Genomic DNA, 13,452 nt, shown 5'->3' with positions numbered 1-13,452 from the left:
CTGGACAGAGAGCCCTGGAAGAAGTGGGGCAGGATCCGCCCTCCGTCCAAGCCCTCTGATCCTGGGACGCCCTCTGATTTAGGGAGTTTTCAGCTCCAGCTGCAAAGCTCATGGACCCATATAGGCAACCCCAAGACGAAGAGATCCCTTGCTCTCTCTGGGACTCAGTGAGTGTCAGGGGCTCCAAACTCAAATGTCTACAGCTGGCGGGAGCCTCAGGGGTGAAGCAGGCCCAGTGTGTGGGCAGAAGGCCATCCTGGATTCTATTTTCTTCACAGTTTGGAAAGAGGTGTAGGTACAGATGTGTGTCTCTTCTATTAGAAAACTACCTTGGAGATAAATGGTAGCTGAAATGGCCTCCACATCTGGGAGAGCCTGGGGAGGGGGGACTAGAGAGCCCAGGCCCCATCTAAAGGGGGCAGCCACCACTCAACTCCAGCCAACCGTGCCATGGGTGCACACAGACAGTGCCCTCCACTTCGGGAAACAGAAGCTGGAATCTAGATTTTTGGGTGAAGCTTCCCAATGTTTATATGTTAACTAATTAAGTAGAAAACCGTCAAACAACAAAACAATGTATTATAGGCCCAACAAAACTAATTGCAGCTGGACAGCTTGTATACCACCCCTTGGCCACAGGGGATGGTCTTGAAGGGCTCTAAGGTTTTATGTCCAGCAGCACGACCCTCCCTCCTCCTGCTCCTTATAGAACCATCATGTAAATCCTGTGATGGGATCCCACCTCACTACAGGTCTTTTCTTTGGGCTGAATTGCCCTGGGCCACCTCCCTGATCTTGCAGGTACCCCTCTCTCCTTGCTCCCTCTAGTCTGTCTGCGGTCTCCTTTCTCCTGCCCCAGGGCCTTTGCACTGCCTGTTTCTTCTGCCTGGAACTCTTTCTCAAGATGGCTTTGTGGCCCTCCCTCTGCGCAAATGTCACCTTGTCATGTAGGATTTCCCTGACCGCCCTTTCAAAAACAGCGCCGCCTCCATCACTCTCTAACCTTGCCTTGCATGATTTTCCTTCAGATCACTTTTCATCACCTGATGATACTGTATATTTTTTTTATTTATCATCTCCCTCTCTCTGCCACTAGAATCCAATCCCCACAAGAGCAGGGACCTCACCTGTCCTATTCTCTGTTCTAGAATGCCCTCACAGGGTAGGCCCTCAAAAAAGAAGTATTGAATGAGCGAGTGAATAAATGACTTTGGCAGAGGAAGTCCAATAACAAAACACTTTCTCATCATCTCCCACTTTGTCTCTTTTCTTCCTTAAAGCCCAGGTGCCTGGAAGCCCTGTGTTTCCTTCAAATGTCTATCTCCCCAGGGTCACATTCTGACTTTCAAGGGCCCTAGTCACCTTAGCTTTTGTGGGCCCCTTCCTCCATGAAAAAAATTAGAAATTATATTTAAGGACAACATTGGTATAAAGATGAATATATGGGCTAGTGGCTCTCACACTGGACAGCTCAGACATAGAACATTTCCATCATTGTAGAAAGTTCTGAAGGAGAATGCTGCTCTAGAGAATCAGCCCCAGCCACTCCAGCCCCCTCTGAGTCTCTCTTCTTGGAATATGGATTCCTGTTCTGGGTCAGTACTTGAATCCACCACCTACTAGATGGGTAAACCCAGGCAGGAGCCTTCCAATTATCTGAGCTTCAGTCTCTCATTTACAAAATGAGAGTGATAATAAGTGTCACAATAAGGATGAGGTTGATACAATAACTAACTGGCACTGAGTGTTTCCTGTGCTGGGAATGTACCATGCATTGACTCTTGCAGCCTTCTCAACAGTTCCATGAGATAGCTGCTACTCTCATTTCCCTTTTTCTGGGACCAGAGAGGTTAAATAACTGCCCAAGGTCACACAGCTGTTGAGTAGGATTTGAAAGCAGGTATATCCGACTCTAGAGACCGCTTTCTTACTATTAATTCTACCCAATAATGGGTCTTCTCCCCAAAGACCAAGTGAGAAAATGCATGCAGATGTGTTTTGAAAACATATAGATTACCATCCAGATGTAAGACAGTATAATTTTTGTCATCAATAATAATGACCAGAATACTGATAAAAAAGGGGACCCCAAGTCCCAGCTCCCTTTCACCCATGCCCTAGGCAAGAACTTCCTTTTCAGTCGTTTCTCTTCCCCTTAATTCCAGGCTTGGGTAGGCCTTGCCTTTAAAAACAGCTCTCCTGAGACTGCCTCTCAGTCCACTGGTGGTTCCAGCTGCCTTTTACCAAGCCATTATTGGTCCTAATAAGGTGTTACTCTGTGTCTTTCCTCCCTATGCTTTCTCCTATCATATTATCTGTCTTTCCTCCAGCCCTGGGAAGTAGGTAGAAGTAGCTATTATTATCTCCATTTTATAGACAGGTAAATTGAGGCTCAGAAGAAGTTCTGTGGCCTTCCCAAGGTCACATGCCCAATCCAGGGCTCAAGCCTCTGGTCCTTTTCCTGCTCGTACCCAGTTCTTTGATTTGTTTTTGTTACACGAGGACCCAGCAGCGGCTGCCTACAAACTAGCACATGACTCAAGTGTTCATCCAAGTTTCTTAGAAGTAAATCAGTCCCTCCTACCAATTCCTGAATTCCAGTTGGCTTAAACCAATAGAGCTGGTGTTCAAGCCCAGTCCACACTAGAGTGGGAATCTTGAATGTGAAAATTCCCCTTTTGATCTGATGTTAGATTACTCTTCCTAGCATATAGTTCTGCTTTGGTCCTGCCTCTTCTCTAAAACCTTCAATGGCTCCCAAAGACTAAGTAGTAAAATTATTTCAGTAGCTAAAGACTTCCTAACAAGCAGGTACCTGGAATATCAACATTCTTTCACTTACGGTTTTAATCTGGCTCAAAGGCACAATCCCTCCTAATTCCTGCTCCCTGGTCCCACCCTCCCCCACTTCCCAGCCTTCGTCATAAACAGAATATATTTAGGATTCTTTCTTGAGAGCCATAGGAGCCAGCCCTAACACTGGATGCCTGGGACAGAGATGGGGAATGGGGGTGGGAGGTCGGAAAATAAATGCTGAGGGCACCCAAACCCATGGTAAATTCACATTCAGATTTTTGGGGGAGAGTATGGACCTTCTCCAATCCAGAGGGATGAATCCAGTGACTCCTTCTTTCATGAAAGACTCTCCAAACTTTGAAAAATATCTTCCCTCATTGCTTCTCCCCTCAGTCTAGGAAATCCAGAGCACCCAGCTTCAGGATATCCGGCTCTCTGTTATCAGTACAGCCACCCCCTTCTGGGTGGCCTTGGGTGTGCCAGGTAAACCTCAGTTTGTCTTACCTGAGAAATGGGAGTAAAAGGACAGATGTGTTTCCTAGGGGTATTCTGTGGCTATTAGTTACTGTCTGTGTCATGCCTAAGAAAAGGGAAGGTGCTGGGCCACGAGGGAGAATGTCATTGCTGATCTGTGCCTGGGTGATGGGAGGAATTTCATCGTCAGAAACAAAGCCTGGGGACTTCCCTGGTGGCACAGTGGTTAAGAATCCACCTGCCAATGCAGGGGACACGGGTTCGATCCCTGGTCCAGGAAGATCCACATGCCGTGGAGCAACTAAGCCCGTGTGCCACAGCTACTGAGCCCGCATGCTGCAACTACTGAAGACTGTGTGCCTAGAGCCCGTGCTCCGCAACAAGAAAAGCCACTGCAATGAGAAGCCCGCGCACCACAACGAAGAGTAGCCCTTGCTCGCCACAACTAGAGAAAGCCCACGGGCTGCAATGAAGACCCAACGCAGCCAAAAATAAATTAAAAAAAAAAAGAAACAAAGAAACAAAGCCTGGCAATTTGAACAAATTCGGTAGGAGCTTCTTTAGTGGAAGTTTGATTTGGCTTTGAATTCCTTCAAGTACATCTGCTTCCCCATGGAAGGGATAGAATTACCGACAGCGTCACAGGCTCCTAGAACTAAAATGCCTGAGCCACTGCACATGGACCATTACGGATACAGGTCACAGAGCATTAGAATCACAGAACATCCAACCACACCGCTTAGAACATGTAGGCAGGACACAGGACGTTAGCATAGCAGAGCCCCCGCTTGTCAGATCTGGAGGGGCTCTTAGTCCAGTTTTTCAAACCTGTGCTTCCCAAGGGAGTGAGGGACAAACCTGGGGGCAGGGTCCTAGGCCTCGAGCCCTGCTTCAATAGTGCAGCTCTGCTTTTATCTGTTTATAGGCTGTGTTTCCAAGACAATTTCAGCAGGAAAAAAGAGATTCTGCCCCTGAAAGCAATAGAGGGGTCTGAAATCACAGATCCATTCCCGCCCCTTCCCCCAACATACACACATCATTTACAGATGAAGAAGGAGGTCCAGAGGGCTTAGGTGACTGATTTGACCAGTCACGGGAATAAGTGACTTTAGACCTAGGTCTCCTGAGAGCCAGGTCAGCTTACTACACTGACCACTGAATAGGCATCGGTGAATGATTTTCCTGATCCACAGCCAGAGGAAATCCCATAGGCCTGCACAAGCCGAAGAACCTACCTGTATAAGATGGAAAGGACTTTAGAGCTCTCCTTGTTTCCCCCAAGGGCACCTATCCCACTAGAGTAGCATATCCTTCCCAGGTGGCCACACAGAATCTGGTTGGATTCCCCCAGTGACGGGGAGCTCTCCACATTGTGAGATGAGTCGTTCCAGAATTGCACTTGAGATCACTAACCAAGAAAATGAGGATAGATCTCAGAGCACTTATCCTGCCAGTTGTGTTCAGACTTTTATCAGTGACTCGGATAAAGACACGGATGTTACAACCACCAAGTTTCTGAACGTTAGAATTAAGATTCTGGGATGCTGGGGCAGTGAGTGAAACACAAGGAGAAATGAATCACAGTCTCATTAAAATCCTATGTCATTCAGTTGCAGAAGATCAGCCTGCACAAGAACAGATTGGGGATGACGTGAAAAGACATCTGAGAGTTTTCATTACCCACAAACTCAACAATCAATAGTCTGAGCTGGCTGCTAAAAAGTAATAGTACTTCATAATATTTTTCAAAAATTGTGTCATACGCCATGTTCAGCATTTATGTACATTAACTCATTTCATTCTCAAAATAGTATTATGAAGTCAGGAAACTAAGAATCAGAGAAGGTAAGCCACTTGCCCAAAGTCACACAGCCAGAAGCTTTGTGCTGTGAACCACCTTCTGCTGCCTTCACCATGCATGAAATGGGGTTGGGAGTTACATGGAGACAGAGTTTGATTTACGCATATGTCCTAAAAGGGTCCATTCACGAAACCCCACACCTGCACTTGCTCACACCCGTGTACACGCAAGCCCCACAGTTACCAGTTTATTTACTCACACAGTACGCATTCTGCCAAGCAGGCGCACACAATTAGCGTACCCACACAATTATTCAAAATTGTCTCCTAAGTGTGTGTGTGTGTGTGTGTGTGTGTGTGTGTGTGTGTGTGCTTTCTTGCAAATGTGCACATTCACCCACATGCAGATTTCTCTCTGAGTCTGGGGAGCCAAGAGCATGAGGCCCCACCCCAGACAAGCGCCTGCTCGCAGCTTCCCAGCAGAGCCTGCGGCTGGGCCAGCAAGCTTAGACTTGACCAGGGACCAGCGGATTCCTGCTCCACTGGGGCACAGGCTGGGCCTTCTACAGGGGGTTCAGTCTACCCCACCCTCACCCCGACCTCAGGCTTTGATTCTGCTTTGGCTTTGAGACTAATATTTATTGAGTGCTTTTCTATGGGCCAGGCACCAATGCTAAGCATATTAATGTACATGATCGTATTTCATCTTCATAAAACCCCAGGAAAGCAGTACTGTTAATAGCCCCATCTTACAGATGAGGAAACTGAGGTTCAGAGAGGTTAACTTCCCCAAGGTTATACAGTTAGCAAGTGGTGGAGTTGGGCTTGAACACAAACAGTTGGATTTACAAGGGAACACAGTTTCTCTTTCTGGCAGCATGGTTGGGAGGAAAGAACCTGGCTCTGGTTCTCACCCTGTGACTTTGGGCAAGTCCCTTTCTTTTTTGGGGACTTTATTTTCCAGCATCAAAAAGGAGGGAATGATCGCTAAATGTTCTTTCAGCTTTCAATCCGTCATTGATTTCCCTAAGTCCAGATCCTTTCATTTTTCAATTAGTATTTATTGAGCTCTGTTATGTACCAGGCACTGATCTAGGCACTGGGAATTCGTGCATGAATAAGATCAAAAAGCTCCTGTCTTCATGGAGCCTAGCATCTAGGGCAGGAGACAGTAAACAAATAAATAAGAACATATTGGGAGGTGACAAGTGCCATGGAGAAAATGGAGTGATGTGACAAAGAAGGGCATTAGGAAGGAGGCTACATCAAACTGGGGGTTAGGCGGTGACATTAGAGGTGAGAAATGGATAATAACAAGAAGCCAGCCATGGGAGAATCTTAAATAGAGGGAAACAGCAAGTGCAAAGGCCCTGAGGCAGATCCCAGTTTAGTATGTTTGCAGAGGAGAAAGAAGGCCCTTATGGCTGCAGCTTGGTGAACAATGGGGAGAGTGGTGGGAGGTATCACTGGAGATGCAGGCAGGGCCCAGATGGTGGGGAGTCTTCCAGGCCATGATAACAAGTTCAGATTTTCATCTAAATGCTGTGGGAAGCCACTGGAAAATTTTAAGCAGGGAAGTGATAAGAACTGATCTATGTTTTCACAAGATGTTTCAAAATAGTGGTCCTAGGTGCCATGAGGTGGGAGGGTAGCCCAGGGAGCCCATGTGCCCCTGCACCCTGTAAGCCTGTTCACCTGCCCAGGTGTGGTGCCAGAAACAAATATCAGACACAGGCCCTTCCCCCAGCAAACCACTCACCAGGTCTGTGGGTCCCACGGCTTGAACAAAGCCATGGGCACCAAACCCCTACACAAGGGTGCACCCCCTTTGGCATCTTATTGCCCCCCAGGGAGACCCCATCCCTGCTCCCTTCGCTGCAGCTCATCTTAAGGACTCCGGCTCTCAAGGCGCCCCCGCAGCTGCTGAGCGGAGTGTCTTGTCGGGACCTGCCCTCCACGGGTGCTGACCTGGTGAACAGGAAGCTTTCCCCAAAGCAGGGCAGGCAGAGCTGGGAGGCTGCACGCACCCTGGGCTCGCCGGGCCAAGGAGTGAGTGTGGACCTGGGACCGGGGTAAGCACTCATCTCCCCTGGGTCTTCAACTTCAAAAGCAATGCCATCCTGGGGGAAGGGGTGGGGTCCAAATGATTCAGGGGTCCCCTTGTGCTTGCAGGGGATTGTGTCAGGGATGGGTGAGTGTGGCTTTTGCCTGTGGCCGGGTCCTTCATGGGCTGCGGTGGCAAGCAAGGGGTGACAGCAAGGGGGCAGTAAGGATGGGGAGTAGACAGCATCTTTTTCTGTCCCTGGCTTTAGGACCCTAAGCATAGAATCTACCTCCATCCTGCCCCCTCTCTTCTGAGGTGCTGGGTTTAGGGCGCCACCAACAGGATCTCAAGCGAGGGATGGTGGTAGGGAGGCTGGAAGTAGGAGCCCTATTCAAATTCTTCTCTGTCACAGACTTTCAGAGGCCAAGTTAGGTTGGCTTTTCCATTTCTGCCTCCACCCTCCTTCCCATGTTGGGATGCAACCCACGAGGTCTTAAAGAACCTGCATTTGTTTCTCTTAGGACTCTGGAAAGACAAGGATCCAAGCCTCTCCCTTTCCCCCTTGCCCTGGAAGTTTAACTCTTCCTTGCCTTTGAAGACCAAGGCAACTGGAAAAACAAGTTTTGCCTGTTTCCTCCAAGAATGCTCGGCACATCTGGCTGGTAGCCATGAACTCCACGGAGTCAAGACTCCCAAGGGCAGGCCGGCCACCAGCCTGGTGTACGCAGCCTCACACATTGCTTCTAGAAGACCCGGTTTGGCAACCAAACTCTGCCCTCCCCGGTCCCCCCTCCCCATCCTTGGCTCTGATGAGTCTCACATTTTGACCCAGGCTGGAGTTCAGGGATGAGGCATTCGGGAAGCGGCAAGGGAGAGGATGAGGAAGAGCAGCAGGTCTTAGAGGGTGAAGCGTTCACTCACAGTTAGTTCAACAATCTCCAGGGGCTGGTTCTTACCTGGCCACCCACCTTGGGACTTGGGGCAAGACCCCTCCCCCACTTGGGGCTCTATTTCCCCATCTATGCATGAGAAGAGGGATCTGAGCTCCATCATGTCTCAGGTCCACTTCAGCTCTGACATTCCAGGAAGGGAGGGGTTTTCTCTGTTCAGGGTTACAAGGCGAGTCAGAATCAGGCTCTGTCCAAAGGGACTTGTGGTGGGACAGGTGTAGGTAAGCCTGGGATGGGGGAAGCAGCCCTGGCCTGTGATGCAAGGAACTCCAGGTCTAGTTGTTGCTTTGTTTCTATCTAGCTGTAAGGCCCTGGGCAGGTCCCTTCGCTTTATGAAACTTAGATTCCTATGACTAATAATAGCTAATATTACCTTAAAACTTACTATGTGCCAGGCACTATGCTAGGTCATTTACCTTTGTTATTTCACTTGATTTTCACAACGATCCAATGAGGTAGTTAATATCCTTATTCCTATTCTACAGAAGAGGAAGTCGAGTCTCACAGAGGTGAAATTGCCTGCCTAGAAAGTCACCCAGTTAGTAAGTGGTGGAGCCAGGCCTGAGAGCCTAGCAGCCTGATGCCAGGCCTGTGATCGTGGTCCCTTTGTTTTTCTGCAGCCCCTACATATGCAGATACAGCTCAGTTCAACTGGAGCTGAGCCCTGATGGAGGGTTCTTGTCAGAAGTACTTAGGGCCAGACTGCTAAGCTTGGGTACCTGGTCAGAATGATTTCACCATCACTGGGGAGCCAATGAAGGCTTTGGGAAAAGGAGGGAAGTGGTAAGGACAGTGTTGTATCTGCCGGATGCCCTTCAGAAAGCACTTAAACTAGTCTGTTACTCTTCAAACACAAGGTTTCGCAATCTCAGCCCTACTGACTTTGCTGTGGGGATCTGTCCCGTGCGTTGTAGGATGTTTAGCAGCAACCCCGTCCTCTATCTACTAAATGCCAGTAGCACCTCCTGCACACAAGCTGGGGTAGACAAAAATACCTTCAGACATTGCCAAATATCCCCTGAGGGGCAAAACCACCCCAGTTAAGAACCACGGCAGTAGGAACCATTTCTTTCCTAACTTGTACCCTTTCTTTTTCTGCCCAGGGTTTCGGGAGGTTTTCCATCATGATTATTGCCCTGTTGGGGTTTGCCATTTTCTTGCTCCATTGTACAACTTGTGAGAAACCCCTAGAAGGGATCATCTCCTCAGCCTGGCGCTTCACACACCCCCTTTATAATGTGACCATCTATGAAAACTCTGCTCCCAAGACCTACGTGGAGAGCCCTGAGAAAATGGGCATCTATCTCACAGACCCCCAGTGGGCAGTGAGGTACCGGATTATCTCTGGAGATGTGGCCAACGTGTTTAAAACAGAGGAGTACGTGGCAGGCAACTTCTGCTTTCTGAGAATAAGGACAAAGAGCAGCAACACAGCCCTTCTGAACAGGGAGGTGCGAGATAGCTACACCCTCATCGTCCAAGCCACGGAGAAGACCTCGGAGTTAGAAGCTCTGACCCGCGTGGTGGTCCACATCCTGGACCAGAATGACCTGAAGCCCCTCTTCTCCCCGCCTTCATACCGAGTCACCATCTCTGAGGACATGCCCCTCAAGAGCCCCATCTGCAAGGTGAGCGCCACGGATGCCGACCTGGGCCAGAACGCCGAGTTCTATTACACCTTTAACACAAGGTCGGAGATGTTTGCCATCCATCCCACCAGCGGGGTGGTCACCTTGGCTGGGAAGCTCAACGTCACCTGGCGAGGGAAGTATGAGCTGCAGGTGCTGGCTGTGGACCGCATGCGGAAGATCTCAGAGGGCAACGGATTTGGCAACTTGGCAGCACTGGTCATCCATGTGGAGCCTGCCCTCAGGAAGCTCCCGGCCATTGCCTCAGTGGTCTTGGCTACACCAGAGAGCAGTAACGATGCCACCTATGCCACGGTGGTGGTAGATGCAAAGAGCTCAGGTGGTGATGTGGACTCACTGGAAATTGTTGGTGGTGACCCTGGAAAGAACTTCAAAGCCATCAAGTCTTACGCCCGGAGCGGTGAGTTCAGTTTGGTTTCCGTCAAAGACATCAACTGGATGGAACACCCTCATGGATTCAACCTCAGCCTGCAGGCCAGGGGTGGGAGCAGACCTTCTTCTTATTCCCAGATCAGGGGCTTTCACCTACCCCCTTCCAAACTGGCTTCCCTCAAATTTGAGAAGGCTGTTTACAGAGTGCAGCTTAGTGAGTTTTCCCCTCCTGGTAGCCGTGTGGTGATGGTGAAAGGAACCCACGCCTTCCCCAACCTGAAGTATGTTCTAAAGCCATCCTCAGAGAGTGCAGCGTTTAAACTGAATGCCCGCACGGGGCTGATCACCACGACGAAGCTCATGGACTTCCATGACCGAGCTCAGTACCAGCTACACATCAGAACCTCACTGGGCCTGGCCTCCACCACTGTGGTCATTGACATCATGGACTGTAACAACCACGCCCCCATGTTCAACAAGTCCTCCTACTATGGCACCTTTGATGAGAACATCCCTCCAGGCACCAGCATTTTGACTGTTACGGCCACAGACCAGGATCACGGAGAGAATGGATATGTCACCTACTCCATCGCTCGCCCAAACTCTGTGCCCTTTTCTATCGACCCTTACCTGGGGATCATCTCCACCTCCAAACCCATGGATTACGAGCTCATGAACAGAATTTACACCTTCCAGGTATGGGCATCAGATTGCGGATCCCCATTTCGCCAGGAAAAAGAAGTGTCTGTTTCCCTTAGGCTCAAGAACTTGAATGACAACAAGCCTATGTTTGAGGAAGTCAATTGCACTGGGTCTATCCATGAAGACTGGCCAGTAGGAAAATCAGTAATGACCGTGTCAGCTATAGATGTGGATGAGCTTCAGAACCTAAAATATGAGTTTGTGTCAGGCAACGAACTAGAGTATTTTCATCTAAATCATTTCTCTGGAGTGATATCCCTCAAACGCCCCTTTAGGAACCATACTACTGGTCAACCCATCAACTATTCCCTGAAAATTACAGCCTCAGATGGGAAAAACTATGCCTCGCCCATGACTTTGAATGTTACTGTAGTGAAGGACCCTCATTCTGAGGTCCCTGTAAAGTGTGATAAAACAGGGGTATTGACACATTTCACACAGACCATCCTGCACTCTGTTGGGCTTCAGAATCAGCAGTCCACTGATGAGGATTTCACTTCCTTAAGTGCCTATCAGATCAATCATCATACCCCTCAGTTTGAGGACCACTTCCCACAGTCCATTGACATCCTTGAGCGTGCTCCTCTCAACACCCCCCTGGCCCACCTGGCAGCCACCGACCCTGATACTGGCTTCAACGGCAAACTGGTCTATGCGATTGCAGATGGCAACGAAGACGGCTGCTTTGACATTGAGCTGGAAACAGGGCTGCTCACTGTAGCTGCCCCCTTGGACTATGAAGCCACCAGTTTCTACATCCTCAATATAACGGTGTATGACCTGGGCACTCCCCAGAAGTCCTCCTGGAAGCTGCTGACAGTGAATGTGGAAGACTGGAATGATAATGCACCCAGATTTCCTCCTGGTGGGTACCAGGTAACCATCTCAGAGGACACAGAAGTTGGAACCACAATTACAGAGCTGAAAGCAAAAGATGCCGACTCGGAGGACAATGGGAGGGTTCGCTACACCCTGCTAAACCCCACAGAGAAGTTCTCCCTCCATCCCCTCACTGGGGAACTGGTTGTCACAGGACACCTGGACCGGGAATCAGAACCTCAATATATACTCAAGGTGGAGGCCAGGGACCAGCCCAGGAAGGGTCATCAGCTCTTCTCTGTCACTGACCTGATAGTCACATTGGAAGATGCCAATGACAACTCTCCCCAGTGCATCACAGAACTCCGCAGCCTTAAGGTCCCAGAGGATCTGCCTCCAGGGACTATTCTAACATTTCTGGATGCCTCTGATCCTGACCTGGGCCCTGCGGGAGAAGTACGATATGTCCTGTTGGATGATGCCCATGGGACCTTCCACGTGAATCTCATGACGGGGGCACTCAGTCTGGAGAAAGAGCTGGACTTTGAGAGGAGGGCTGGGTATAACCTGAGCCTGTGGGCCAGCGACAGTGGGAAGCCCCTGGCCCGAAGGACCCTCTGCCGCTTGGAGGTGATCGTCCTGGATGTGAATGAGAACCTCCACCCTCCCCGCTTTGCCTCCTTTGTGTACCAGGGCCAGGTGCAGGAGAACAGCCCCTCGGGAACCTCAGTGATGGCAGTGGCTGCCCATGATGAGGACAGTGGCTTGGACGGGGAGCTCCAGTACTTCCTGCGGGCTGGCACCGACCTTGCAGCCTTTAGCATCAACCAAGACACAGGTACTGGGAGTGGGATGGGATGGGAGGGCCAGGTGTTGGGAGAGGATGGGTCTAAGGGAATCAGGCACTGTCTTGAGAGAAGTCAGGCTATAGGCTAAAAAGAACAATAAATAGGGACACTCCTTCCTGTCCCTTTTATTTTATTTTTAATTTTTATATATATATATATACTATATATATATATATATGATATATATAGTATATATATGTATATATATATATGTGGGTTTATGTATGTATATCCATTTAAGTTGAATCAACCATCTCACACACACATGTATACATATACACACACACAAAACCATATATTACATATATATGCTTATAAAAATAATGTATCATAGTTATAAAATTTTTATATATAATTTTAAAATGAATGTTTCTCTGTGTCCCATCTCCCCAGATATAATCTCTATTAACAATTTGTCCTATAATCTTCTAAATTTTTCTCATTGCATCTGATATATTATCACTTTTCATTTTATTATTATGAAAACATAGTACAACAGATACTAATTCTGAAACTTATTTTGTCACCAGGATATCTTATATGTCAGTACATATAAATCTTCTTCATTCTTTTTTAATGGCTGCATTTGTTCATATACTTTTACTCATATGCAATGAGTCTCTACAGGAAAAACTCTTAAAAATGGAGCTCTTGGGTCAAAAGATAATATTAATAGATATATAATATCCATATATCCATATATCCATCATCCATAGATATATAATTAATATCAATGCTACTAGATATTTCCAAATTGTCCTCCAAAAAGGTGGCACCAACTTATTTATTCCTCAGAAGCTCCACAGAAAATAAATGCAATTCAGCAAACACTTATTGGGCACCCTGTACTTGTGAGGTCCTGAGGTAGACACCTTGGGAGAGATCCCAGGTGAATAAAAGTAGGTCCTTCTTGATGGGATGATTTCTCTCCGGGGTAGAGGGCAGGGTGATGTGGTAGAAAGAGCATTAGATTGAGAGTCAATTCTAGACCCAGCTCT

The 13,452-nt window shown here is 48.4% G+C and overlaps 2 protein-coding genes across 14 annotated transcripts in view; one reads left to right on the top strand and one right to left on the bottom strand.

The window, feature by feature from the left end:
* Positions 1–13,452, bottom strand: part of SLC36A1 (solute carrier family 36 member 1) — a 165,763-nt gene that overhangs the window by 26,837 nt on the left and 125,474 nt on the right. The gene's annotated exons all lie outside the window — the stretch shown is intronic.
* FAT2 (FAT atypical cadherin 2) overlaps positions 1–13,452 on the top strand; it is an 82,300-nt gene that overhangs the window by 10,432 nt on the left and 58,416 nt on the right. For all 7 annotated transcript variants that reach the window (XM_082379046.1, XM_082379044.1, XM_082379042.1 and 4 more), the window contains exon 2: positions 9,168–12,444. In XM_082379046.1, coding sequence (XP_082235172.1) covers positions 9,189–12,444 — 3,256 coding nt within the window. In that variant the 5' untranslated portion in view covers positions 9,168–9,188. The remainder of the gene's footprint in view (positions 1–9,167; positions 12,445–13,452) is intronic.

Source organism: Balaenoptera borealis, assembly GCF_965194805.1.
Source record: "Balaenoptera borealis genome assembly, chromosome: 2".
Classification (NCBI taxonomy): domain Eukaryota; kingdom Metazoa; phylum Chordata; class Mammalia; order Artiodactyla; family Balaenopteridae; genus Balaenoptera; species Balaenoptera borealis.
The sequence above is the reverse complement of the archived record's forward strand: the minus strand, read 5'-3'. Positions and strand labels throughout refer to the sequence as shown.